The sequence below is a fragment of the Glandiceps talaboti genome, chromosome 16 (assembly GCF_964340395.1).
Source record: "Glandiceps talaboti chromosome 16, keGlaTala1.1, whole genome shotgun sequence".
In the NCBI taxonomy this organism is placed as follows: domain Eukaryota; kingdom Metazoa; phylum Hemichordata; class Enteropneusta; family Spengelidae; genus Glandiceps; species Glandiceps talaboti.
This window is the reverse complement of record NC_135564.1, coordinates 4,554,474-4,581,377: the sequence shown is the minus strand read 5'-3', so window position 1 is coordinate 4,581,377 and position 26,904 is coordinate 4,554,474. Positions and strand designations below refer to the sequence as shown.

At 36.7% G+C, this 26,904-nt stretch overlaps 3 protein-coding genes across 4 annotated transcripts; 1 reads left to right on the top strand and 2 right to left on the bottom strand.

The window, feature by feature from the left end:
• Positions 1-49: 49 nt before the first annotated feature.
• On the top strand, positions 50-20,029 carry LOC144447087 (V-type proton ATPase 116 kDa subunit a 1-like). Of its 2 annotated transcripts, none has more exons than XM_078136993.1 (21): positions 50-149; positions 995-1,166; positions 1,783-1,861; positions 2,185-2,282; positions 2,454-2,582; positions 3,348-3,430; positions 4,203-4,329; positions 4,888-4,970; positions 5,474-5,567; positions 5,836-6,048; positions 6,574-6,724; positions 7,337-7,476; positions 8,304-8,443; positions 8,833-8,920; positions 9,346-9,464; positions 10,103-10,319; positions 10,728-10,835; positions 11,631-11,759; positions 16,202-16,319; positions 16,921-17,092; positions 17,796-20,029. In XM_078136993.1, exons 2-21 carry the CDS (start codon positions 1,050-1,052, stop codon positions 17,884-17,886), a joined length of 2,496 nt encoding a protein of 831 aa, XP_077993119.1. In that variant the 5' UTR covers positions 50-149; positions 995-1,049; the 3' UTR covers positions 17,887-20,029. The 2 variants fall into 2 exon arrangements, with proteins under 2 accessions (XP_077993119.1, XP_077993118.1); XM_078136992.1 differs by having other exon boundaries at positions 3,327-3,430.
• Positions 20,030-20,444: 415 nt separating this feature from the next.
• LOC144447573 (uncharacterized) lies at positions 20,445-22,550 on the bottom strand. Its single transcript, XM_078137644.1, has 2 exons — positions 22,309-22,550; positions 20,445-21,408 (listed from the first exon to the last, which is right to left on the bottom strand). The coding sequence occupies exons 1-2, from the start codon at positions 22,463-22,465 to the stop codon at positions 21,173-21,175; spliced, it is 393 nt and encodes a 130-aa protein (XP_077993770.1). The 5' UTR covers positions 22,466-22,550; the 3' UTR covers positions 20,445-21,172.
• A 1,205-nt stretch (positions 22,551-23,755) lies between these two features.
• LOC144447569 (uncharacterized) lies at positions 23,756-25,623 on the bottom strand. The gene is made up of 2 exons (XM_078137638.1): positions 25,363-25,623; positions 23,756-24,770 (listed from the first exon to the last, which is right to left on the bottom strand). Exons 1-2 carry the CDS (start codon positions 25,517-25,519, stop codon positions 24,535-24,537), a joined length of 393 nt encoding a protein of 130 aa, XP_077993764.1. The 5' UTR covers positions 25,520-25,623; the 3' UTR covers positions 23,756-24,534.
• Positions 25,624-26,904: the final 1,281 nt, after the last annotated feature.

Below are 26,904 nucleotides of genomic sequence, written 5' to 3'. Positions count from 1 at the left end.
ACATGCGCCACCTATCGTCCTTCTATGGAAAGTGTGATGATGACGTAGAAGTCACCTGACAGGTAGGAAATCGCCATTTTCGCTGTCGTGGAAGATCCATCCACAGGGCCCACTCTCTTGAATTTTTTTTAAATTATCAAGTTTTACAGGTAAGTTTACTTAATTTTTGTAACTCTTCTTATTATTTTTCATGTTAATCACTCAAGTAACATTGCGGGGGCAGAAATCTCGCTTAATTTTTGTGTTATTGTGATTATTTTGCGACAACATGATTAGACCCCATGGCCCCATGAATGATAATGTTGAAAATCGCCCAGTAGTATTAGTAATGGTAAAAGTACTTTTGCAATCTCAATTGCCCAGTATTCGTTTTGTCGTAAATTAAGTAATTTTGATGTCGTATATTGGAAGACAGTTTCAATGATTGGAGAATTCAACGTCAAAATTTGACTGAGAAATACTCGTATGACATATTTTAGATTTTGGCAATCGATAACGTAGACGGTATAGTATACTATAATTATTATAATTTATGCCAACATAATTCATATAATAAATGATAACTTGCGTTGTGTTGTACTATGGACCTGTCTAAATGCAGTAACTGTAGCAATTTTGCACTCTGTGACGGTCTACGCTTGCTTGATCAGTCCACAGAGGGAATGTGACAAGAGAGAAATAAAATGACGGTGAAAAGAAAACGTTTAACATTAACAACACAAAATAGTGTGAACGACAAGATAAAATTATTACAAAACAAAACCGAAGCAGTTACTGTCGGCTATGGAGATTTCAGCTATAGTGATTGAATATTTCACTTTCAATTTTCTATATAAATTTCCAAGCCTTTTAAAAGAGATATGTACATTTTTTTGGCAGTACATGTAGGGAAAGATAACATATAAAAATAGTATGTATATCTATTTCTGTTTATCTTTGATTTATATTAGCATGTGACTTTGAGTCATACTAACCTTTGGTTTGCTTTTTGCAGGTGGATTGTGTTGAAAAGTCACTAGCTCAAAAGGGATCCACACAAGAGTTTCAAGATGGGGTCTTTGTATAGAAGTGAGGAGATGACCCTAGCCCAGCTGTTTTTACAGTCTGAGGCAGCATATGCGTGTGTATCTGAACTTGGAGAATTGGGTATGGTTCAGTTCAGAGATGTAAGTATTTGTACCACTTGGCTGGCCCAATTGTAGCAGTGAAATGGAATTTTGTTGTAAAAAAAAAGAAGACTAAATTGGGAATTTTACTAATGTGTGCAAGTACGGGTAAAGATAGTCAGAGACTGCAAAATGGACAATGAAAAAAAATAAATTGAATAATACCATGCACAATCTTACAAAAATAAAGCAAAAGTGAAACTCTTTGAAGAAGGAAAGACATACATGGTCATTAGTCGTGTTTAGCAAGTGACAGTCATCAAGTGAATGAGTGTAGTAGTGATGTAAAAAGGCATGATAAGACACTTTCAATTTCATATCCTTCATGTCATAAGGCAATCATTGCCATGGTAACATGCAAATGAGGGAACAAAATGATGAAAACAGGCAATTACATGTACAGCTTTATTCATAATTCTACCATTGAGACAAACATTGTTAATATATTTGCTAATTTTCCTTCTAAAGTATTTAAATATATCTGAATTTTGTCTGAATCATTTAAAAATGCTGGTATATACATTGTAATGATATGCACTCCACTAAGGCTATGGTAATGTTTATGTCAAATTACTGGTACTACAACTTACTAAATATTTCCTGTTTCCATAAATAGCTAAATCCAGATGTGAATGCTTTTCAAAGGAAATTTGTTAATGAAGTGAGACGTTGTGATGAAATGGAAAGAAAATTACGTAAGTATTCTGAGAGTTCAATCGATATCCATAAATTTGTTAAGATGATTAATGAAATAAGGTTGAAATGATTTTAGTATAAATGTAATTGAATTTTGTGCAACTTGCCCATCATTTCTTAAACAAATATGATACTGTGCCTGCACATATGAACTGAAAGGGATTATCCGTGGATATCTAGTACTTAACATATCATTATCAATGTATGCGATTTATGCATTGCATTATTTATAAAAACAAACTGTCACTAACCTTAGAACTGCCAGTGCTTATATTGTGGTGTGAAACACAATTTCATGTTCTCCTATTTTCAATAAAATTAGGGTTTCTTGAGAAAGAAATAAGGAAAGCTGGAATTGCCATTGCTGATACAGGAGAAAATCCTGAAGCTCCACCACCCAGGGAAATGATTGATTTAGAGGTGAGTATTCATACCACACACTACACTGCGCTACACTACACTACACTACACTACACTGCACTACACTACACAAGACATCCCACACTACTTACTACACTAAACTGCTTTACACTTTACACTACACTACACTACACTACACTACACTCAAATCTCTGTTGACTTATTTCATAGGCTACTCTTGAGAAACTTGAAAATGAAATGAAAGAAGTAAACACCAACCAAGAAGCACTGAAGAGAAACTTCTTAGAACTGACAGAGTTGAAACACATTTTGAGGAAGACTCAGAACTTCTTTGATGAGGTGCGTACTCTTCCATGTTACATCTTCCATTGAACAGACATTCTATGATATGTTTATCATATCAAGAAAAATTCACATTAATTTAATATAATTTCATCCATGCATCACTCTGCTTTATTGTGGTTTCATTTAGAATTGTAGAATAAGGACAAGCTCAGTCAGTCATATATTTGATGACAAATTGTATATAAAAGTTAAAGTAGTATAGATTAATGTAAATATATTCTTATGGATACTGTCTAGGGTGTAATGTAAAAATTCTTTAAAACAGGGCCCATTATAATTTTGTTTGGCAGCATCATCATCCTCTCGTCATCCATATATCATTTCAAATCCTCCCAGATCCATAAGTCATTCCTCTGTTTATTTCCATATGAACATAACACCCTCATAGTGGTGTCAATGGTGTTGTAAAATGCAATATAACAGACCATATTGTATGTAGAATGACATTTATTATCATGAAATTGATGTAAAGATCGGGTCTTCAGGTTATCCTGTTTGAAATAAAACTCTGATGACAATTTCGTGATAATAAATGCAGTCTCTAAATTTGCATGCAATTATCAATTCCAACTTAAATTAAAGTTTGGTTGTAAACACGACAAACCAAGCTGATTTAAGTTCAGTGTTTATGTTTTTTGTTTTTGTTTTCTTTGTTGTACCATGCTGTGTTGTGTGCATGTCGGGCCCTGTACATGATGTAGTTACTGTTAGTTGCTTATTTTCCTGATGGTAATATAGGCTGAATTGCATCACCAGCAGATGCATGACCCTAGCCTGGCTGAGGAGTCTTATTCATTGCTAGGGGAAGAAGGAACCAGACCAGGTCAGGCTATGAGACTGGGGTAGGTACAACAAGAAAAGCAAAGACAACAGTTTTGCAAGAATGAATGTCCATGGACTCTATGGGGTTCATACTTATTGATGAAAGTTTCTACTCACAGAGTCAAACAATTGCTTGGAAGAGAATCTCAAATTTTCACTGACGTCTCGTACATCATGGTACTCCCCTGACCATGCTTAGCAGATTTCTGTCATGCTTCAAACATCCTGAACCATCCCATGAGTTTTAGTAATCAGTCAATGACAATATTATAATGATACTTACACATGAAAAGAAATGGTTGATGTACATGTATGTATGTATGTATGTATGTATGTATGTATGTATGTATGTATGTATGTATGTATGTATGTATGTATGTATGTATAAACAAATCAGAGTATGTTTCAATGTTTGAAGACATGCATATTACATGCTGATCATTATACAAAATTACCATGTTACTGATGTGTATATTATTATAAAAAGTAGCCACAGTCCTTGCAATCTATGCCGAGAGAACAGACATTGATATCAAACCAGCCATTACAGAGAGCCAAGATGCTTTTTTTCCAGGTGTACATGTATACCTGATGTCTATAGAAGGTGCTACCAACCTTTTGTGTCAATACTCGGGAGAATATTTCATTTTGTACCTAACATTCAAATGAAGCCATTCTAAGCATGACCAATCATTTTATTTCATGTTAATTTATGAAAAAACTAATGAAGTCAACCTGTATTTCAACCATATTTTATAACACAGGCGACTTGTTAATTATATTTGTGTGTAGATTTGTAGCTGGGGTGATAAATCGTGAACGCATACCAAGTTTTGAGAGAATGTTGTGGCGTGCATGCCGTGGTAATGTATTTTTGAGACAGGCTGAGATAGAAACACCATTGGAAGACCCAAGCACTGTAAGCCAACCATACTATTCTTCAATATCTATAATGGTCTTTGTACCATTTATACAAAAATGCAGACACAAATACTTTTTAAGAAGTGAACGTCATATTCCTTTAAAAGTGTGTTTGTCTGCTAAAAGCTAATGTTGAATTTGGATGAATTTTGGATTTAAAAGACAATCGTGTAGCAAAAATGTAGAAAAGATTGTCCTGAACAAAAGAATCATCTATATGTAATCCTTAAAGCTCCAATTGATAAGGTAGTTGTTCTCCAAGACATTGAAACATTTGGTATTCTACTATCTAAAGTATTATGATATGTTCTCACCATCATCACTTGTTATTTTAGACATAATGAAATATTTCAATGATGTAACTTATTGATATGATTCCCTTCGTAAATAGTCCAGTGAATGTGTTCTATCACGTTGAAATGAAATCAGAGACTAACTCCTTGTTTTTGTATAATGAACCACAAAACCCTTGTCTTAGTTTCGTCAGCTAGCAATATAATAATAACTGTTATTAACAGGATAGTTATTTTTTTGTTCATTATTTATGTTCATATAGGGAGATCAGGTCAACAAGACTGTCTTCATTATATTCTTCCAAGGTGATCAACTGAAATCACGTGTTAAGAAGATATGTGAAGGGTAAGTGTTGTCTTCTTCTTAGTGTGTGCCCACAATGCCAATTTGATGTGCCACCAACGTACAATCTAGTCTTGTAGTAATACCTTAGATCTGTGCTTTGGGGTTTCCGAATAAAGCCAAAATGTAATGAGTACCTTTGTCTGGATGCAGTGCCCTCAGTTGTGCTGTTCATTCGCTTTCAGAGTAAGCAGAATAGCCAGAGGGGTATAGCAGCTAGACTAAACAATTGCTTATTATGCACCAAAATTTTGTATTCTATGTTCTATATGTTGAGACCAGTGTGACAGCTAAGCCACTGATTCTTTTGGCCATCCAAATTTGGTGTTCCCCTATCTCTTACTATGTGGTGACTCACAAACAGTGTGTCCCTATAAGCCAATTTGATACAACACTGATGCACAGCTGTTTCTTGTGACATACCAGCAGATAGTATTAATTGTGTTCCAAGTCATCAGTTTGATTTTATACTGTTTCTTTTTTATCTCTTATTTTCCTGTATCTAGATTCCGTGCAACTTTGTATCCTTGTCCAGAAACTCAAGCAGAAAGACGTGAAATGGCAATGGGTGTCATGACAAGAATTGAAGACTTACAAACTGTATGTTAGGTTTTACTTAATCTTTGCCCCATACTCTCAACCAGTTTATAATATGATAACAAAGGAATGGCTTGGGACGATTGCATGATGTCACACAAGCTCAAACGAACTTCGGCCATTTATGGTGAGGGTCTGGCATAAATGCGATTGCTGAATTTTCATACTTTTTACCAAATTTAGAAAAAAAAAACCCATTATGTTCTCCTTTTGGCTCGATGATGACCAAGTAAAATAATCTGAGTTGTATAAATTGTTGTTCTATCTGTAGGTATTGGGTCAAACTCAAGACCATCGCCACCGTGTGCTGGCTTCAGCAGCTAAGAATCTGAAAGTATGGTTTATTAAAGTGGGTAAGATCAAGGCAATCTACCATACCCTCAACTTGTTTAATCTTGATGTCACTCAGAAGTGTTTGATTGCAGAATGTTGGTGTCCTGTGTCTGACCTGGAAAGTATACAACAAGCACTAAGAAGAGGAACAGTAAGTTAATATGTATTGTCCACCCACAATCCACCCATAATTCAATTGTTATTTTTAGTCAAACTGCAAGTTAACAACACATAACTTTCTAATTCTGTCAACTTTGATCATTTGTGCAGTATGTACACAAAAGAATCAGTGCAGGGCTTTGTAGGGTATTTTATATTGCAGGACACTACAACTATACATCATCAGAATTGAAGGTGATTGAGTTACAGCACAGACATGTCAACACTTGACATTGATGGCATCACACTATATGATCATAGTGGCATATGCCCAGACCCTTCAGGGCAGCTCTGCAATGACAAATAGTGATTTTGGCTGGCAAATATTTTCAATACCTGACAGAAGAAAACATATCACATGAAAGGCAAAAGATGCAACATGTGATGAATGCCATTTGACAATGATAACACAAAATTTGTTAAACGTTTTTCCATTGTGGTCCTCTAGATAAATGCAAAGTGAGGCAGGACAAAGGTCAAATAAATAAAAGTGCCAACATTTGTTGTTTATTGATAGGAAAGAAGTGGTTCCAGTGTACCATCTATTCTAAATCGCATGCAAACTAAGGAAGTACCACCAACTTTCAATCGAACTAACAAGTTCACACATGCCTTCCAAGCTATTGTTGATGCCTATGGTGTAGCCTGCTACAGAGAAATCAATCCAGGTATGACTGAATGAATGAAATTTATTTCACCAGATAACAAAATGAGCTACACTTTCAAAGAACATACATATGATACAAATATACAAACTGAATACAAAAGTGGTACAAATATGCAAAATGAATACAAAAGAAATACACAATTGTTATCTGATGTAGACCATGGAAATAGTTCAGTGGAACTAGTCTTGGCCATGGCTACAGAGAAATCAATCTAGGTAGGTTCTATCACATTATTACAACCCCAGAAGACTTACAAATGAGTATGCCTAAATGATTGCCTGGCCTACTATCAGTAACAGCTGAGCTTGTCACTTGTTAATACTAGTCTTAGCAAAAGTCACAGAAGAAACAAGTTCTCATTTCACTTTTCTTGAATGGATAATTCACTCTTTATGAGGTCTTTTGGCAATAAAGTGTAAATAAGTTAAAAGAAATGGTCACAAATTAAAAGTATGTTGTAAAAGAATTTACAAGAGTGGCTTACAAATTTAGCATAAACCACTTTGTGCACCTAACTAGTTTCTTGTGTATGTCTTTGTTTTTTACAGCAGCGTACACTATAAACCATTTTGCACATAACCAGTTTCTGTGTATTTCCTTTCTTTTTTGTAGCACCGTACTCAATCATTACTTTCCCATTCCTGTTTGCTGTCATGTTTGGTGATGGCGGCCATGGCGTTATCATGGCTCTTTTTGGTATATGGCTGTGTGCATTTGAGAAGAAATTGGCAGGACCGGCAAAGGAGAGTGAGGTACGTACCATTCCAAATAGCATATACTTGCTACCATTCTCCCCAAAATAGGTATTGTCTAGATGGTTTCTACATTGAGATTGTTTAATTCAAATATTCATATTCCTTCACTCTCTTTGTTACCAAATAGTTATTGTCACCATTTCTGTCAAAAAGAAAAAGAAAAAAAAATGAAGATAGTCATTCAATGTATTGAAGGCTCCTACTGCCAAATCACCAAATGCAAATAAAACTTCTAGCTGGGTACAAAGAATTTGAATTGGCAGGATAACGTGCTTGCCATTTACATTAACCCTTTAATGACTTGGTTTCTGTAACTCTATTTAATTACACCCTATGTATCGTCGCGTCAGTGCAGAAAGGTCATATCTACTATGCAATTGTATAGGCAGATACAACCTTTCTGCACTGGCACGATGATATAGGGTATCAGGCTTTAACGACTTGGTTTCTGTAACTACCCCGGGTATATAATTACATCCTAACTATAGGGTGTCAGACTTTAAATGGTTAATTGAACAGTTCTTAGACTACAAGTGAATTAAAACTTAGTACTGCACCAAATGCTCGAATAAATCCTAACGTTAAGGTGAACACTCAGTTCTTCTTCTGGCTTATGAAGTCACAATCACTACACATGTTGGAGTTGAGAACATTGTCCCAGACAGATGGTAAAGTGTAAAAGCCCTGCATCCTGTTTAGAGATGGTTGAATGTTAGGTATTATATGTCTTGGAATTCTAGTTGACTAGTTTGGTTTGGTGAGAACCTTACAGAGAACCAACTATACAACTTTATAATGATTATTACTCTTTTGTTCTTTTGTAGATGTGGGGAACCATCTATGCAGGTCGTTATATTGTTCTCCTCATGGGATTCTTTTCCATCTATTCTGGCTTCATCTATAATGATTTCTATTCCAAGTCCTTCAGTATGTTTGCAAGCTCATTTACAACAGCCAATGTAACGTGAGTTGATATAGTTAAACATCTTTTCACAATGATTTTGCTAATCACAAATTGCTGAAACGTGTACTTCAAGTCCAAAACATGATGCAATGATTGACTTAAATTCTTTTTGCAGACCTGGACAACATTTCTCTGTCTCTTACTCTTTTGGTCATAACTTCACAGTTAAAAAGATGTGGAGTCTAGTAAGAAGTCTTAGTCCCAGTAACTGCCAAAAATCAAATCAACATTTTTGCATTCAAAATTCAGTATTTTGTTTTGTTTACTCTTGTCATTTTCTCAAACCAATCTCCACCACTTGAATACCTGTGATCAATTTATGGCCATGTATAATGTGGTTTGATATCAATTTACCATTTGCTGACAAGATTGTTTCATTTTCATTACAGGAATGCAACTATACGAGGTTCAGAACATGTCAATCTTGATCCTCAGACTTCATACTCGGGTTCTCCATATCCGTTTGGTTTTGATCCGGTAAGTATTATACAAGTAATATTAGTATGTGATATTTCAAACTTTTCACACTTTTTTTGCATCTTTTTGCAATGGATTAAATTATGAACACATAATTAGTATATATTATTTTACATTTTTTTTTTTCAGAAGAACATAGTAAAGTTGTTTGATCAAGTAAAAATCCAAAATAAATACCAAATTCTCATCCATGTGGCCACTGTTAACTTGTACAGTAAAACCTGCGCACAGCAGCCAGGGAGTCATACATCAAAGTCAAGTCACTGTATAATAAAGAAAAAATATTTATTTATTATTTTTAGATGTGGAGAGAAAGTATTTGTTAGTAGTAGATGTTCTTTGACAGATATGTTGGAATTCAATACTTATGGAATACTTTAGGGATTTTTTACCAAACAAGGGTTTGACTTTTATTACATTTACAGATCTGGAGAGTTGCAGAGAATGAGCTTTCATACACCAACTCATTTAAGATGAAATTGTCTGTTATCTTTGGTGTTATGCAGATGATGTTTGGTGTTTTCCTTAGCCTTCTTAATCACAGGTACGAATTATGAGCTATCCAGTGTATTGGCTAAGGTTTTATGAGTGGTGGGAACATACAGAAACCCTAGTCTCGGTCACCCAGATTCTCATCATTGTGCCTACCAAATTCCCAACTGTTAGAATGTAAGCAATGTAAAAGTAACATCCTGAGGTGACAACCACCACATTTGGACATTATGTAACTTCCCTCCAGTAAACTCTAACTTCATATTGGGTAGAATTCTGTGTTTAATGAATGAAGACCTGATGTGTGGATGGCTTTAGTTGAATTTGAAATTTCATCTCAGGACATCTTTGAGCTATATGTAAAGAGAAATCTTGAGATTCAATGCCACGGATAGCACTAGAATATTGGTACATATGTAAAAATATAGATTATTATTACATAGACGCTCATATTCCCAGGGTGTGACATCAAAGTATAGTAGTTACTCATGATTCCCCTATGTCTGTATCCCTCCTCTCCTATCCGTTCGGAGGGATGCGGCCAACGGGAAATATTTCACAAATTTTATTTGTTCTGAAACATAACGAGAAATCTTGTGATTCAATGCCATGGATACCACTAGAGTATTGGTACATATGTAGTAATATGTATATTTCATGATTCCCTCATCTGTTCTGTATCTTTCATAGGTTCTTTAACAAACCAGTTAACATCTTCTGTGAGTTTATTCCCCAAGTGTTGTTTCTGACCTGTATGTTTGGATACCTGGTACTCATGATATTCATCAAGTGGTTCACATTCAGTGCTGAAAACTCACAGTATGCACCAAGTCTCCTGATCACCATTATCAATATGTTCCTGTTGAAAGGAATTGACGATCCCAGATCATTACTGTTCAAAGGACAAGTAAGTATATGAATGAATGAATGGATGGACCCAAGTCAGAATACAAATGAACATTTCGGCATGAAAAAGCAGTGAATGTGCATACAAGAATGGTCCTATCTAACCTGTATGGATCCACTGATAAGATCGCACTCTGTAGGAATGTAGGATAGCACCAGTGCAGGAATATGGGATAGCACTAATGTAGGAATATGGGAGGTACGATACGATACGATACGATACGATATGATACGATACGATACGATACGATACGATACGATACGATACGATACGATACGATACGATACGATACGATACGATACGATACAGGTAACAGGTATATTCAATGTATCCTATCTTACAGTTAAGCTATTTATCACCTCAATCTCATTGTAATATTCTCTATTGTTTGTGTTTTTTTGCCAACAGAATGAGTTACAAGTGTTCCTGGTTCTTGTTGTAGTGCTTTGTTTGCCATGGATGTTGTTGATAAAACCAATTTATCTGTATGTGCAGAGCAACAAGCGTCTTAAACTGGTAAGGCCTTTAATTTTTTGTGCACAAAACTTTTCTTCCTAAGCCTAACTTAAACAGTGATTTTGCTAAGAGGTTGGTAAGAAATGGGAAAGTTGTTCAAATATGAGTTATACCATGCATGAGCCATTTAGAACAACAAATATGCAATATTTACTCTGGTTCTTCCACGTGATGACAATGTGCGTCTATGTCATGACAATGCGTACCTACATCACTGGTTCTGCTATGTTTGAAATATGAGTCTTAACATTCAAAATTGTCATTGCTTTCCCTGATATTTCTTTGATATTACTGGTGCAAGTATAATTATGTTTTCTCCAATATTTGTCTTCATTCAGCCGAAAAATACTTGTGACCAAAGGGTTGTCAGTACCCGTCTACTGACTCGTAGTGACAATGGCCCCTTAGGTCACTCATATTTTCCTTGACTGAAAGGAGAAAAATATTGGGGAATGACATCTAATTACACAACTGTGTGTAAATATGTGGGCAATAGAACTTTGATGGAGTAGATTTAAACTTATTACCAACCTTAACAAAAATACTGTTGTGAGAAATGCACATTTCATTTGAAGACGTGAATGGACGAGGTTTGCAGTGTGATTACATTTTGAATTATTTCACGCACATTTGACAACTTTTTTCAAAAGTTTAATTAATAAGATGATGATCAATACATTACAGTTGTAATGTTCAAGAGGAGAGACCAAAGTTTTGTTAAGATATAAATTAAGCTAGCTTGATTATTCTAACACTGTCTGCCACACTATGTGCCTCCCTATGCTGCCATATCAGGGTATACAGTTTGCCAATGTACGTATGATAGTGAATGGAGGGAACGACGACGACACTGCAGAAGTACTGCATAATGACTCCCTAGCCACTGAAGAAACTGATTCTCAGCCAGAGGAGAAGAAAGATAAGGTAATGGTGGCTACATGCCCCATGTCATCCGTGTAGGTGTCTCCCTCTCTCTACTAACTCATCACAGCCACTAAACAAATACAGCATGCGTCCTTTACCCTTCCTGTTCTGTACTTTTTCATTTCTCTGGTTATTGTGAATTTGGTTGTGCTTGTTTTAACGCCAGGCTCAACATCAACTGTTAGAGAATGAGGTTGAAACAGAAGAAAACGGTGAAACAGTCATTGCTTCTCCGGACAAGGGCGAAGAGAAGGTAAAATTTGGGTTGCATGAAGTCTTTTCAAAAATTACTCATACCGACATCATGTTTTTGGTCTTGCTATCTGGTGTTATAAGTCATCAGGTGACGGTGAAAGGATAGAATTTGTCATAGCATCACCTTCAAGAGTACATTGAACATATACATTCTATGAAACTAAAACCACAACGTGGATTGAATATGAAATATAATTTGTCAAACAACCAAACACCATATATGCCACAATGAGCTCCAAATTTACAGTCACACGACAACCCTAATTGCTGCATATAATATATACATCCTACATCAGTTGACATCTATTTCATCATTCCTGAAAACATGCAGTTCACATTCATTCATATTTTGATAATTTCATTTGAATGAATTCTTTTTATTTGAAACATGACTCATATTTAAAATTGACAGTATGTTATCCTGTTTCCCAAAGTTGTTAGTTCAAAGTATTCCTATCCACTTTGTACAAGTAAAGTGTGTGCATGTATATTGTTGGTGTTTTTCTGGGACTTTTGCCTTCTTTCCTATTACAAATCTGTCATAGACTTTACATATTTTCATGTAACTTGCCAGATTTTTAAAACCCAAAGTTGTTTGTTCATAGCTTTGTACAGTCAACATATAAATTATATGTTATGTGACTTTCACAGTGTTTTGCAAAAATAGAAATATGTGCACACTTTACTCTGTGAAAAATGATAGTTCAGTATTTCTATGGTGGTAACCGTTGTAGTGTGTTCAAGACAGACTTTTCTTTCAGTGGTTTTATGTCTTGTTTTCTCCATGGAACATCCTCCTACCTTCCTCTTCTTGTAATTAACCCTAAAATGACATCATTGGGTGTCCTATTGTAGCCTGAATATAACTGTATCTTTCATTGTGTTATGTGCAACAGAATCTCAAAGTTAACCCAAAGCAATTACGCCATATTTTCCTGCAGATAGAGATAGCCACCACAGTTCTATACAGATAGAGATAGCCACCACAGTTCTATACAGATAGAGATAGCCACCACAGTTCTATACAGATAGAGATAGCCACCACAGTTCTATACAGATAGAGATAGCCACCACAGTTCTTACAGATAGAGATGGCCACCACAGTTCTATACAGATAGAGATAGCCACCACAGTTCTTACAGATAGAGATAGCCACCACAGTTCTATACAGATAGAGATGGCCACCACAGTTCTTACAGATAGAGATAGCCACCACAGTTCTTACAGATAGAGATGGCCACCACAGTTCTATACAGATAGAGATAGCCACCACAGTTCTTACAGATAGAGATGGCCACCACAGTTCTTACAGATAGAGATAGCCACCACAGTTCTTACAGATAGAGATAGCCACCACAGTTCTATACAGATGGAGATAGCCACCACAGTTCAGCTTCTTACAGATAGAGATAGCCACCACAGTTCTATACAGATAGAGATAGCCACCACAGTTCAGCTTCTTACAGATAGAGATAGCCACCACAGTTCTATACAGATAGAGATAGCCACCACAGTTCTATACAGATAGAGATAGCCACCACAGTTCTTACAGATAGAGCTAGCCACCACAGTTCAGCTTCTTACAGATAGAGATAGCCACCACAGTTCTTACAGATAGAGCTAGTCACCACAGTTCTTACAGATAGAGCTAGCCACCACAGTTCAGCTTCTTACAGATAGAGATAGCCACCACAGTTCTATACAGATAGAGATAGCCACCACAGTTCAGCTTCTTACAGATAGAGATAGCCACCACAGTTCTATACAGATAGAGATAGCCACCACAGCTCAGCTTCTTACAGATAGAGATAGCCACCACAGTTCTATACAGATAGAGATAGCCACCACAGTTCTATACAGATAGAGATAGCCACCACAGTTCTTACAGATAGAGCTAGCCACCACAGTTCAGCTTCTTACAGATAGAGATAGCCACCACAGTTCTTACAGATAGAGCTAGTCACCACAGTTCTTACAGATAGAGCTAGCCACCACAGTTCAGCTTCTTACAGATAGAGATAGCCACCACACTTCTGTACAGATAGAAATAGCCACAAAGTTCTAAACAGATAGAGATAGCCACCACAGTTCTTACAGATAGAGATAACCACCACAGTTCTTACAGATAGAGATAGCCACCACAGTTCTATACAGATGGAGATAGCCACCACAGTTCTATACAGATAGAGATAGCCACCACAGTTCTATACAGATAGAGATAGCCACCACAGTTCTTACAGATAGAGATAGCCACCACAGTTCAGCTTCTTACAGATAGAGATAGCCACCACAGTTCTATACAGATAGAGATAGCCACCACAGTTCAGCTTCTTACAGATAGAGATAGCCACCACAGTTCTTACAGATAGAGATAGCCACCACAGTTCTATACAGATAGAGATAGCCACCACAGTTCTATACAGATAGAGATAGCCACCACAGTTCTTACAGATAGAGATAGCCACCACAGTTCTATACAGATAGAGATAGCCACCACACTTCTGTACAGATAGAGATAGCCACCACAGTTCTTACAGATAGAGATAGCCACCACAGTTCTTACAGATAGAGATAGTCACCACAGTTCTTACAGATAGAGATAGCCACCACAGTTCTATACAGATAGAGATAGCCACCACAGTTCTTACAGATAGAGATAGCCACCACAGTTCTATACAGATAGAGATAGCCACCACAGTTCTTACAGATAGAGATAGCCACCACAGTTCTTACAGATAGAGATAGCCACCACAGTTCTTACAGATAGAGATAGCCACCACAGTTCTATACAGATAGAGATAGCCACCACAGTTCTTACAGATAGAGATAGCCACCACAGTTCTATACAGATAGAGATAGCCACCACAGTTCTATACAGATAGAGATAGCCACCACAGTTCTTACAGATAGAGATAGCCACCACAGTTCTATACAGATGGAGATAGCCACCACAGTTCAGCTTCTTACAGATAGGGATAGCCACCACAGTTCTATACAGATAGAGATAGCCACCACAGTTCAGCTTCTTACAGATAGAGATAGCCACCACAGTTCTATACAGATAGAGATAGCCACCACAGTTCAGCTTCTTACAGATAGAGATAGCCACCACACTTCTGTACAGATAGAAATAGCCACCAAAGTTCTAAACAGATAGAGATAGCCACCACAGTTCTTACAGATAGAGCTAGCCACCACAGTTCAGCTTCTTACAGATAGAGATAGCCACCACAGTTCTTACAGATAGAGATAGCCACCACAGTTCTATACAGATAGAGATGGCCACCACACTTCTGTACAGATAGAAATAGCCACCAAAGTTCTTACAGATAGAGATAGCCACCACAGTTCTTACAGATAGAGCTAGCCACCACAGTTCAGCTTCTTACAGATAGAGATAGCCACCACACTTCTGTACAGATAGAAATAGCCACAAAGTTCTAAACAGATAGAGATAGCCACCACAGTTCTTACAGATAGAGATAGCCACCACAGTTCTTACAGATAGAGATAGCCACCACAGTTCTATACAGATAGAGATAGCCACCACAGTTCTTACAGATAGAGATAGCCACCACAGTTCTTACAGATAGAGATAGCCACCACACTTCTGTACAGATAGAAATAGCCACCAAAGTTCTATACAGATAGAGATAGCCACCACAGTTCTTACAGATACTGAGATAGAGATAGCCACCACAGTTCAGCTTCTTACAGATAGAGATAGCCACCACACTTCTGTACAGATAGAGATAGCCACCACAGTTCTATACAGATAGAGATAGCCACCACAGTTCTTACAGATAGAGATAGCCACCACAGTTCTATACAGATAGAGATAGCCACCACAGTTCTTACAGATACTGAGATAGAGATAGCCACCACAGTTCAGCTTCTTACAGATAGAGATAGCCACCACAGTTCTATACAGATAGAGATAGCCACCACAGTTCTATACAGATAGAGATAGCCACCACAGTTCTTACAGATACTGAGATAGAGATAGCCACCACAGTTCAGCTTCTTACAGATAGAGATAGCCACCACAGTTCTTACAGATACTGAGATAGAGATGGCCACCACAGTTCTATACAGATAGAGCTAGCCACCACAGTTCAATCATCTTTATGAAATTCTCAAAATGTTGTAAATAAAATTATAACGCTATTCCTTTTGTTTGCCTGTAGTTTGATTTCGGCGATGCATTTATTCATCAAAGTATTCATACTATAGAATATTGTCTGGGTTGCATCTCCAACACAGCCTCTTATCTACGTTTGTGGGCTCTCAGTCTGGCTCATGCAGGTAAATATAAAATTTAAATTACTATTTCATACCATTCACTGTATTTTCGTTTTTCAGACAAGGAAAGCATGAGTGACCTAGAGTGCCTTGTCACTATGAGTCAGAGACAAGAATAGTATAAATCAGAAGCATAGTGCTGTTATTTTTACCCCGAAATGTGATGTTTTTTAAATGATGTTTTAAATTTCTGCTGCACTTTTACATGCTCTGCTCGCGAAAGTATGTACAGTTGTAGAGAACATTACTACATTTGTATAGCACTTTTGCTAATACCCCAAGTATAAAATGAACAGACACATGCCACAATAGCTCTCCTGTGTCATTGGGTTCTGTACTAGTATAGCACAGTATTGTTTCAACAGTCAGTGTTTTTTTAAGGGTAGTAAGTAGGTAAAACGTACCTAAGTTCCCCAGTCATTTTACCAGGTTCCCCATCTAATGTATATTACAATGTATGGGAACTCTACCAGTTTTACCAAATTTACCTCTATCTGTTACCGGGGTTCCCACACCTTAACAAAAACTGTCAACATCATACCAGACACAAGATAAGCATCTGAACAGAAATTAACCATATTGATTTTTTTATTGTATTCATCAGAGTTATCTCTTGTGCTTTGGGAAATGGTGATGAGAATTGGTCTATCTATGGAAGGTTATGTAGGAGCTGTTGTGCTGTGGGGAGTATTTGCTTTCTGGGTTGTACTAACAATCGCCATTCTGCTCATCATGGAAGGTTTATCAGCTTTCCTCCATGCTCTGCGTCTTCATTGGTAAGTGTCGAGTTGTTCTAGCCAGTATTTGAAAAACCTTAAGATATATTTATAAATGAGCAGTTACATCTTCTGAATGGTGTAAGGTGTTTGTATGCATCACACACTTGGCCGTCAAAGTGATAGCAAGTCTGGGTGAAGTAGGGCCCGTGTATGAACTCTTACACCAATCTCACTCCATATTTCGACATTGCCACTCAAAAGATCTTAGTATCCTGTTAGTTTGTAATGATCTATGAAGTACGTTACATCTACATGTTATGACAGAACCTATGCCATACAAATGCAAGTTTGGCGTATTCGGATTGATTGCATAAGCCCTGGCAGTGTCGTTTGCAGCTTGATGCTCTTGAAAGTGAGCAGAAAACTGCACAAGTGCAAATATCCCTGAGTACCATGCTGGAACTTGTGGAGCATGGGGTTCTGTTATTATTCTATATGTTTATCCGACACAACAAATTTCCATAAGTTGATACTGTGCAATCATTCAATTTTATGTACAACGAATGATTGTGCCCTCATTTGCATATCATTTGCATGTAGGTAGGTGTTTTCGATATTTCACTGCAGTGCAAATAACACTATTATGTGCATGTGCATGTACCAGTACAAGTAATTACAGGTATCTATGTAATAATGTACGAAATACATTATATTTACATAATGTATTGGTATTAATTATAATAATCTTTGTTATTTACAGGGTGGAATTCAACAACAAGTTCTACGTTGGTGATGGTCATCCCTTTTCACCATTCTCCTTTGAAGTCATCATGGAAGGCAAAGAAGAATAAAAACACAGACATAAAATTGATATGACGTAATTGTGTATACTATAGAGTTAGGGTCTGGTGTTGGTACTGGTACAGAATGTCCATAGAGCAGTGTCATGTTTTGAACATTCTTTGTTTTGGGTGTGAGAAAATGTATAGGTATGGAAAAGTTTTCAAAGCATGCATCCCATAGATCTGTATGGTGGGACTTCATACCATATCAAATTGTCAGTATAAAATTCTAATGAGATTATTATTTATTAATTTGTAATTCTCATCGGAATGGATTATTTATTTGCATATAAATTGGATTGCATATTGAACTGGATTGAAAATATTATCAACTTGTAAGTTAAAGGAATGTTATTGTGATATCATTTTTATGTTGAAAACCACCACAATTTTAAAGAATAATTCGCAATCAAGCAAGTTTGTAACCTTTTTTTTTTGCCAAATTTCAGCATATGCATATTTACAGAAATATTAATTATAAATATTGTACATGTATCCTGTCTGTCTGTATGGAACGTATCCAGGTGAATTGTTTTTAATATTGTAAAATGTTTGAAATGGTTCACCTTATAAATTCTGTAAATTTCTGTATATTAGACAAAGTTGTCACCTCAATAACATTGTGTAGGAGCCTTAGATTTAAGTGTTGTGTATGTACATATATTGTATATTGTACATGAATGTTATATATCTCCAATACAGAATGAGCTATGTTGTATTTTACCTGTTATATTGCATTCCTTATCAATCAATAGCATGTAGAGGACCGACATGAAAGACACATGGAACAGTTTAAAAGAGAAAAATTGTACACGTAACCTTTGCATCGAGTTTTAATCTGTCCACTGAAAATGACGTTTTGCAAAAATGGCTGCTATTCTGTTTACTTTTAGTGTAGTGTGTGTTAATGACATTTCAATAATTCATGATAAAGCAAAATTAATTGTGTTTCCAATATAACAACCAACCCTAGTTTAAGCTGCCAACCGAAACATTTTAAAAACATTTTAATTAAAAAGAGAAATTCTTTGTCTTCGTGACCTTCATGTACGTCTGGTTTTTTTCCTCAGTCATGTATGTACTCATTTCATCAAAGTATCACAGAAGGGGTATTCTGACCGACATTTCATGGTTGAAGCACTCCTTTTCAAAAACTAAAAACATTGAAAAAGATGAAATAATATGAAATAAAATAAAATCCTGACGTACCAATCCAATTTTCTGAGGTCATGTTATCAGAAACACACAGTGATTTTTTTTCACCGAGTACAAGTGATTATGCACATAGAGTATTTACTTTCATCCTGTAGTGAGGAGACTTCATAGTTTCAGACAGAGTTGTGAGAAGCATCCTTCAACAGCAGGATAGAGAGTTGGTGGCCGATCCATACATGTGTATATATACATACAACAATCAAAACTGCTGTTTCCTTACTCTGGGATTGTATCCTATAGTAGTTTCGAACTTAGTATATTTTAGCTGAATCATTCAGCCATCTTCAGCCATGATTATATATAATTCAATGATGTACACATGTCAGTATACATCTTTTATTATTTTTGCTAAGGGTCATGCAATGGAAATAAAGACGGGGGGGGGGGGGGTCGAGAGCTTGACAGACCAGCTTCACTTGAATATACTACATATGGGGTGACAAGGCTACTAACCCGTGTGTCTCGTCTGTTTTCATGTTGAAACATTTATGTGTGTATATCAAGAACAGTTCTAGGACCAGTATTTGTCATTTGTAAATGTGATTCACACCCACCCAAATTCCATATGCTGTACCTTGTGATGTCTGTACCTCAGTATTGGAATCGCCATTTAAAAGTAATCATTCCAAATTATTCCCACAAATTCGGACTCCCCCCCCCCCTCCCTCCCTTGAAGGGATAGTCTTAGTTTATCAGATTCGATGAGAATACTGTCTCTTGTATTGTCTTTCATGTGTGACTATCATTGCTTGTACTTTGGTATGAATTGTGCAATATCTGTGACCAAATACATTACCATTTGGTAGGTGCTAGTATGGTAGATAGGTGTATGTGTTGACCCAGTGGGTCCTGTCCAGTAGACAGGATTATAAGGAGTAACTAGTATTGTGAGCATTACTGCTTTGCATGGACAGACTGTAATAAAATGTATTGTTCTGTGGTCTTAATGGACTTTGGCTTCAATGTTCATTTGATTTTGAGTGACAGTACAATGATTTCATGTTGGGATATGTGCAGCGTCATTGTAACACTACATGGTCTGTTTTATGAATGTAGAGTTTGCCAATGGTAAACCTGTGTCACGGTTTTCGTTTGAAAGTAAAAGGTGCGTTTTCCTGAAAACTAGGTCAGTCAACGAAAGGCGTTTAATTAGTACTAAATTCCACATGTCGAAGTACAGCATGTGCCTTCTGTGTGTGTGTGTGTGTGTGTGTGTGTATAAGCATACTCTTGAGAATACAATAAAAGATGACTAGTAGTGAAGTCCATGGCTGTATGAAATGTAATCCAAAAAGGACATATACGTAAGTGTTCAAACTTATTTATTTCATTTTTAAAGAACTATTGCAGTTTTAAGAGAGAAAAAAATCAGTAGCAACAAGATTCACAAGTCATTTCCAGCTCTAGAAATACTTGACAAATGTATTTGTCGCTAGGTCAGTCTGAGATTGTTCTTGTCTGTACATAAATTATTACTATTCAGCAATAAACCGGAAAAGGGTCTCGTGAAATCCTAACTGCACTCATTCAAAGGTATTTAAACAATACCAGATTACAACATGTCGACGAAAACACACCTATGGTCTTCAAACTTTCCAAACAGAGAATGACTAGTCGACTACACGGTAAATCATAAACTCTAGAAAGAGTTCGGCAGAAATTTATTAAGCGTCCATTCTATGCTTCAGTTCACGAATGGATTGCTCAAACCTAGCTATGCCCTGGTGAGTGATGTCACATATGTCAGCAGATCATTCGATTCGTTTCTATAAGCTGGAATTGGCATCCCTAGTCTAAAAAAATTTGAACTATACAAACAATGATGGAAAGTTATGGGTTATGTAACATTGTTGTCACAGTAGTCTATATACAGACGAGGACGATCTCGGTAAGAACAATCTATGCAGTATTGATAGGTCGGCTTTGCTAAGACCCATCCTCGCAAGCTAGAGCATATCTTCACGATGCGCCTTAGACGGTGCCGTAAAAGAGGGTGTGGTTTACGATGATGCTAAGACCACCCTCTTCTGTAAACAAATAATTAATATTCAGCAATAAAAACCGAATAAACTCAAGAGCTCTATTTGTTACTGGTGTTGAAGCACACAGCATATAAATACCATGTTCCAACAATTTTCTTATAAATATTAATACAGTTGCCTTCATCCTTCTTGCTGCGATCGCTTCCCAAAAATGTGAAGTGGACACATCCAAACATAAACTCTCCCTCATTCATTGAGCCGCTGACATCAATGATACGGAATGCCAAGTCCTCTACCCCAGCAGCTTTCAGTTCTGTGATGACCTCGAATGCTCCTGCGTTAAAGACAATTTGGAAAATATGCTGTCATTGTATGCATAATAGGTTAAAGGTTAAACGAGAGAGAGAGAGAGAGAGAGAGAGAGAGAGAGAGAGAGAGAGAGAGAGACCGAGAAAGAGACCGAGAGAGCGATAGATTTTTAAAAGGTGCGGCACCCCCCCCCCCCCTCCTGTACGTGGTTTGCTTTATAATATAGTACATGCATTCATGCAAACTGTGGTAAAAAATTGATGTATTGAGAAATTTTTGAGAAGACTGAGCCCATTGGGATGTAGTGATGACTTTGAAATGCTCTGGATGATAATGCCAGGCCCACAGATCTAGAATCATGATTATAGAAGTAGTGACTGACTCAATAACATGGTGTAACATGGATGGAGTTTCCTGCCAAGAGCTTTGATTGTAGCGGTATTGATCACGTGTATGATATGCTTGGCTGGACAGTCACCAGCTGTCCAGAACCTCTAATAGGCTTTGTATCAGGAATGAGGCAACATAATTAAAGGCCACTGAATGTTGATTAACAGCATACAACTGTGTATGAGAGATGCTACAAATGCGAAAGCGAAAGGTGCCCATACAGAATCTGCCCATACATTACGTTCTTTACAGAATCACTATTTCCTCCAAGACAAATCAGGTTTATCTTTGATATAGGTGCAGAAATAATATGTTTAAACAACCCAATCAACTTTACATATGTATACATATAACAACATTATGCAAATTCAGGGGCGGCTTAACCGTTTTTTTGTTGCAGTTACATTTACCTTTCATTATAATTATGCTATGCAATCATTTATTCAGATGATATTATCGCATATACTAAATATTCATGAATATGATTTCGTCAAAGTCATAATAAAAATATAGTTGAATATCTATAGCAACCAACCTTGTCGTCCGTGTTTAGTTTCTTTACCAGGGGCCATTACTGTACAGTCTGGTGTGTATTCGTTTTCTACAAGTGCCATTATATCACCACCTCGATAACGTGATCGAAACCTTTTCAGCACTACCTCGAATGTAGTTTTAAGTGCTATATCCGACATACTGCAAGTTTGCAACTTTTCGATTCGTAAAGTAAATTCTGTTACACCAGGAAGGGTGGTTGTCGATCTGTCGTTTGAGGGAAAACGTTGATTCTATTTTCAGTATGTATGTTGTAAATGTGCATCTGTTGCCTTTATATCAAACGGCCTAGACATCACTTATATGGTTGATTAATATTATATTATATATATTGACTAGAAGAAGGCGACAAAAGAAGGCAAACTGACAAGAGAAATGAACAATTGTGTTAAAAGCTTACAAATTGTTTTGCTTTGATAAACTGTTTAAGTATTCTTCGGTCATGAAATTTGTGTTTGTGTTATTTTAAGAAAAGATGATTTCCTGTAATTTTCAAGATATTTTATTGAGCTGTACAGAAAAAAATTAATACAGCATATGAAAACGGGATAGAGTCGAATAATTGGTATCACATCGCTTTTAGCTGCATTGCAGGGAAAGCTGTTGTTCAGCGTTTACAGCTGGCGAGACTTTAGGAGAACTATTTGGTCGAATTATGTCATACACCCCCCCCCCCCTTAAGTGATATTATTTTGGTGATGTCTGTCCGAGCGTCTGGTGGGTGAAATATTTCTTTGTGGATTCCATCTTGTCTACATTGGATCCGTAAATCAAATGAAGCAACACTCGTCTATAATTTCATAAGAGTTGATGTACCTAGTAACCTCGAGCTCACCGAAACAGTCAGTCTTTTAAACCAGATCCATTGTGGTTGTCTGATCACAGGGCTTTGAATTGGCCATATTTTTTTACCATTTTTTTTTCTTTTTAAAAATATCTTTTGTAATGATTTGAAAAGTTGGTGTTGTGTTTTTTTTTCTAAGTCAATTGTAACCGCTTCTTTTGTTGGTTTTAATAAACCAGCTTTACTATGAATACGTTGTTATTAATTATAACTGTGACCCTTCATCTTCTCATGGTGAGTGGGGACGGGGAAAGTTCACAGTTTGGTAGGTTCACTGCACCGGTTGAGTGCGTTCAGTAGAACTAACTCATAAATAATTAATAAGATAGTCAAAGTAAAGCCGGTTTATTAAAACCAGCAAAAGATGAGAATTAGAAAATGGAACACAACACCAACTATTCAAATCATTACTTTATTACATGGCACCTTGTAGGGAAAAGATATTTTTAAAGAGCAAAGAACATAAACAATAAACAACAACCAAATATTTGTTTTTAAAAAAGAAGAAAACATTAGACAAACAAAAAAAAATGTAAATAAATACGACAAATTCCAAATTCATCAGGCTAATACATTTAAAACCGTTCAGTGCAAATATTCCATTTGATTTTTGTTGATATTTGTAAAGTAATAAATGTACACATCACATCTCTCATCTAATTAAAAACATATATCAAGTTATCAGTGTATGATGCATAAAATGACACGAAAATATAATAATTACAAATGGTTTAAGCAAATTGATCGACAAGATGCAACAATAAATATCTACGGTCGAAGTGTATCTGGTCTGTACAATAATTCGAAACTACGGAAGAGCATGATATTGACAAAGAACACAAAGATTAGAGGGCAAACATGTTTATTTCTATTAAAAATAAACTGTTACAATATCAAAAGTAAGAAGTGATGGCAACAAATTCACAAAGCATTGCCAGCTGTAGTACTTTGGTATTTGCTTGTCACGTTTTGCGCTAAATAGAACGTCAGTCTAAGAGTACACCCCCCATAGGCGTTTTAAACAGTGCCTTCAATGAAATGTGAATAGCCTCAAGCCTTTCGGTGAACTGGTGAGTGGGGGATGTAGATGCCAACAGAAGATCTTTGTCATCGACTGTATAAGCCGGAATTGGTAACTGTAGTCGAAAGAATTTGAACTATACAAACAACTACACAAAAAATGGCCACAAAGTAGGATTACTACTTTTGTATTATCACAACAGTTTGTTTCTGTATGTAGGATGATTTCGGTGAAAAAAAGAAATAAAAGAAGATGGAGAGATCTGTTTTGCTGAGATTGACGTTGTCTAGATCTGTACACACATAATTTAGTATTCGAAAATGAACTGGAAGATATCAATATCTCTATTTGATGTTGCTGTTGAAGCACACGGCATACAAATACCAAGTTCCTTTAATCTTCTTACAAATATTAATAGCTTTGCATTCATCCTTTTTGCTCCCATCGCTGGCCAAACAGTCGAAGTTGCAACATCCAAACATTAACTCTCCTTCTCCCTTTGAGTAACCGACATCGGTGACACGGACTACCATATCTTCTATCCCAGCGTCTTTAAAAGCTGTGACAAACTCGAGCGCCCCTAAGTGAAGGAACATTGGAGAGCTATCATTGTATATACCATGTGTGTGGTCAGACAGACAGCAGGGACACATAAAGAAGAAAAAAGAGACAGACAGACAGACAGACAGACAGACAGACAGACGGACGGACGGACGGACGGACGGACGGACGGACGGACGGACGGACGGACGGACGGACGGACGGACGGACGGACGGACAGACAGACAGACAGACAGACATACAGACAGACAGACAGACAGACAGACAGACAGACAGACAGACAGACAGACAGACAGACAGACAGACAGACAGACAGACAGACAGACAGAGACAGGGACGCAGAGAGATCTAGAAAAAGAGAATGACATACTGAGAGGGGCAGGCAGGCAACATGTTTAGTTTAATGATAGATTGCATGAAACAAAAAGTACAAACATTGCCTCATGATCATTTCAGATCACAATTCTTTACAGTCGTATTTACCTCCTGTTATTCAACACGTATACCGATACATGTATTTGAATAATGTTAAGTTATATGCTGGACATAGCTTCTGTGTATATAAATATAAGGTCATTACGAAATGATAGTCTGAGATCTATACAACCAACCTTCTCGTCCGCGTTTAACGTCTTTACCAGGAGCCATAAGAATGCAGTCAGGAGCATATTCATTTTCTGCTAATGCCTTCATGTCACCATCTTTGAAGCGTGCCATAAATCTGTTGACTACGTCTTCGAATGCAGTTTTAAGTTCTGTATGCGACATGTTTGCAACTCTATGTCTCGGTCCGTAAAGTAAATTCTACACACCAGGAAGGATATTTGTCAATAGGTTTTCGTTCGTTCGAGGGACTCGTGATGTTGATTCTATTTTCAGTATGTATGCCGTAAATGTGCATCTGTTGCCCTTATATCATATTGCATCAATTTGCATGCATGAATAATGTTGATGACATCGATCTGTGACAATGCATAGTCTAGTCTAAGGCGAGGTTTTCAATATCTCTACTTTCTTCTAGGTTTTCAAGAGAACCGTTATTTACTAGATAGTTGTAGTTTTAATCCTATGTCAGCTCAATATATCATGTAATCTCAGCTCCAAAGGACATGATGAGAAGGAGTAATACTTCAGCTCCATTTTCTAAAATTGTAATTTAAAGTGATATAACGTTGTCTGATTATTCAATGTGTGAAGGTATTATGGCTTGGGCTTAGGGTTGGTTGCTTCAAACAACCAACCAACCAACCAACCAACCAACCAACCAACCAACCAATCAACCAATCAATCAATCAATCAATCAATCAATCAATCAATCAATCAATCAATCAATCAGTCAGTCAGTCAGTCAGAAATGTGTAGCTTTATTTGGTGTTACTGTCGAAACACACGGAATACACATACCAAGATCCATCAATCTTCTTGTGAATGATAATAGCTCTGCTTTCTTCCACCTTGCTCCCATTGCTGGCCAAAAGGTCATCAACACAGGAGGGAGGGTAAAACTCTAAAAAGAGTTCCCCAGGTGACTATAAAAACGAAATATGTGTACTGAAAGTTTCGGTAATATTATTCCTTCAAGATGAAAGTAAGCCACTTGCTGTTCACAGTATTTAATAAATACATACCTAAGACGTAATAAAATAGCTCTACAATCAAACGTATTGTGAACATTTTAACTGCCATACAGCGTGTGTGTACGTAATGTTTTCCTCATAGGGCCTAGGGGGTCATCGAAAGGTCAGGCTCGAACTTATAAGCTGTACATTTCTGACGTCACAGCTATCGTCTGCCTGAACTGCGGGAAGTTTAAATGTCCACACGCGTCTCTCTCGCAGGTACGTTGAGATAACTCTATAATTCTTTTGGAAATTCGAGTACAATTGTACTATATACATTGGTGATTTTATCCAGTAAACATAGCTTCATTGTTTTTCGTTACAAGATAAATGAATGCAACTCATGCACGATTTGTCTGTAGCTGACACCGTCAGCCAGTCATAAAGCTTTTTATCAATACATGTAAATTTTGCCATCAGAAATACACCTTTCGTGGCAAACCACCATAAAACGACCCATGCGTTATATTGTTATCATTCGTACTGAAAATTTCATCAAATATAAAAAACTAGTACATTTATACATCGTTTTTT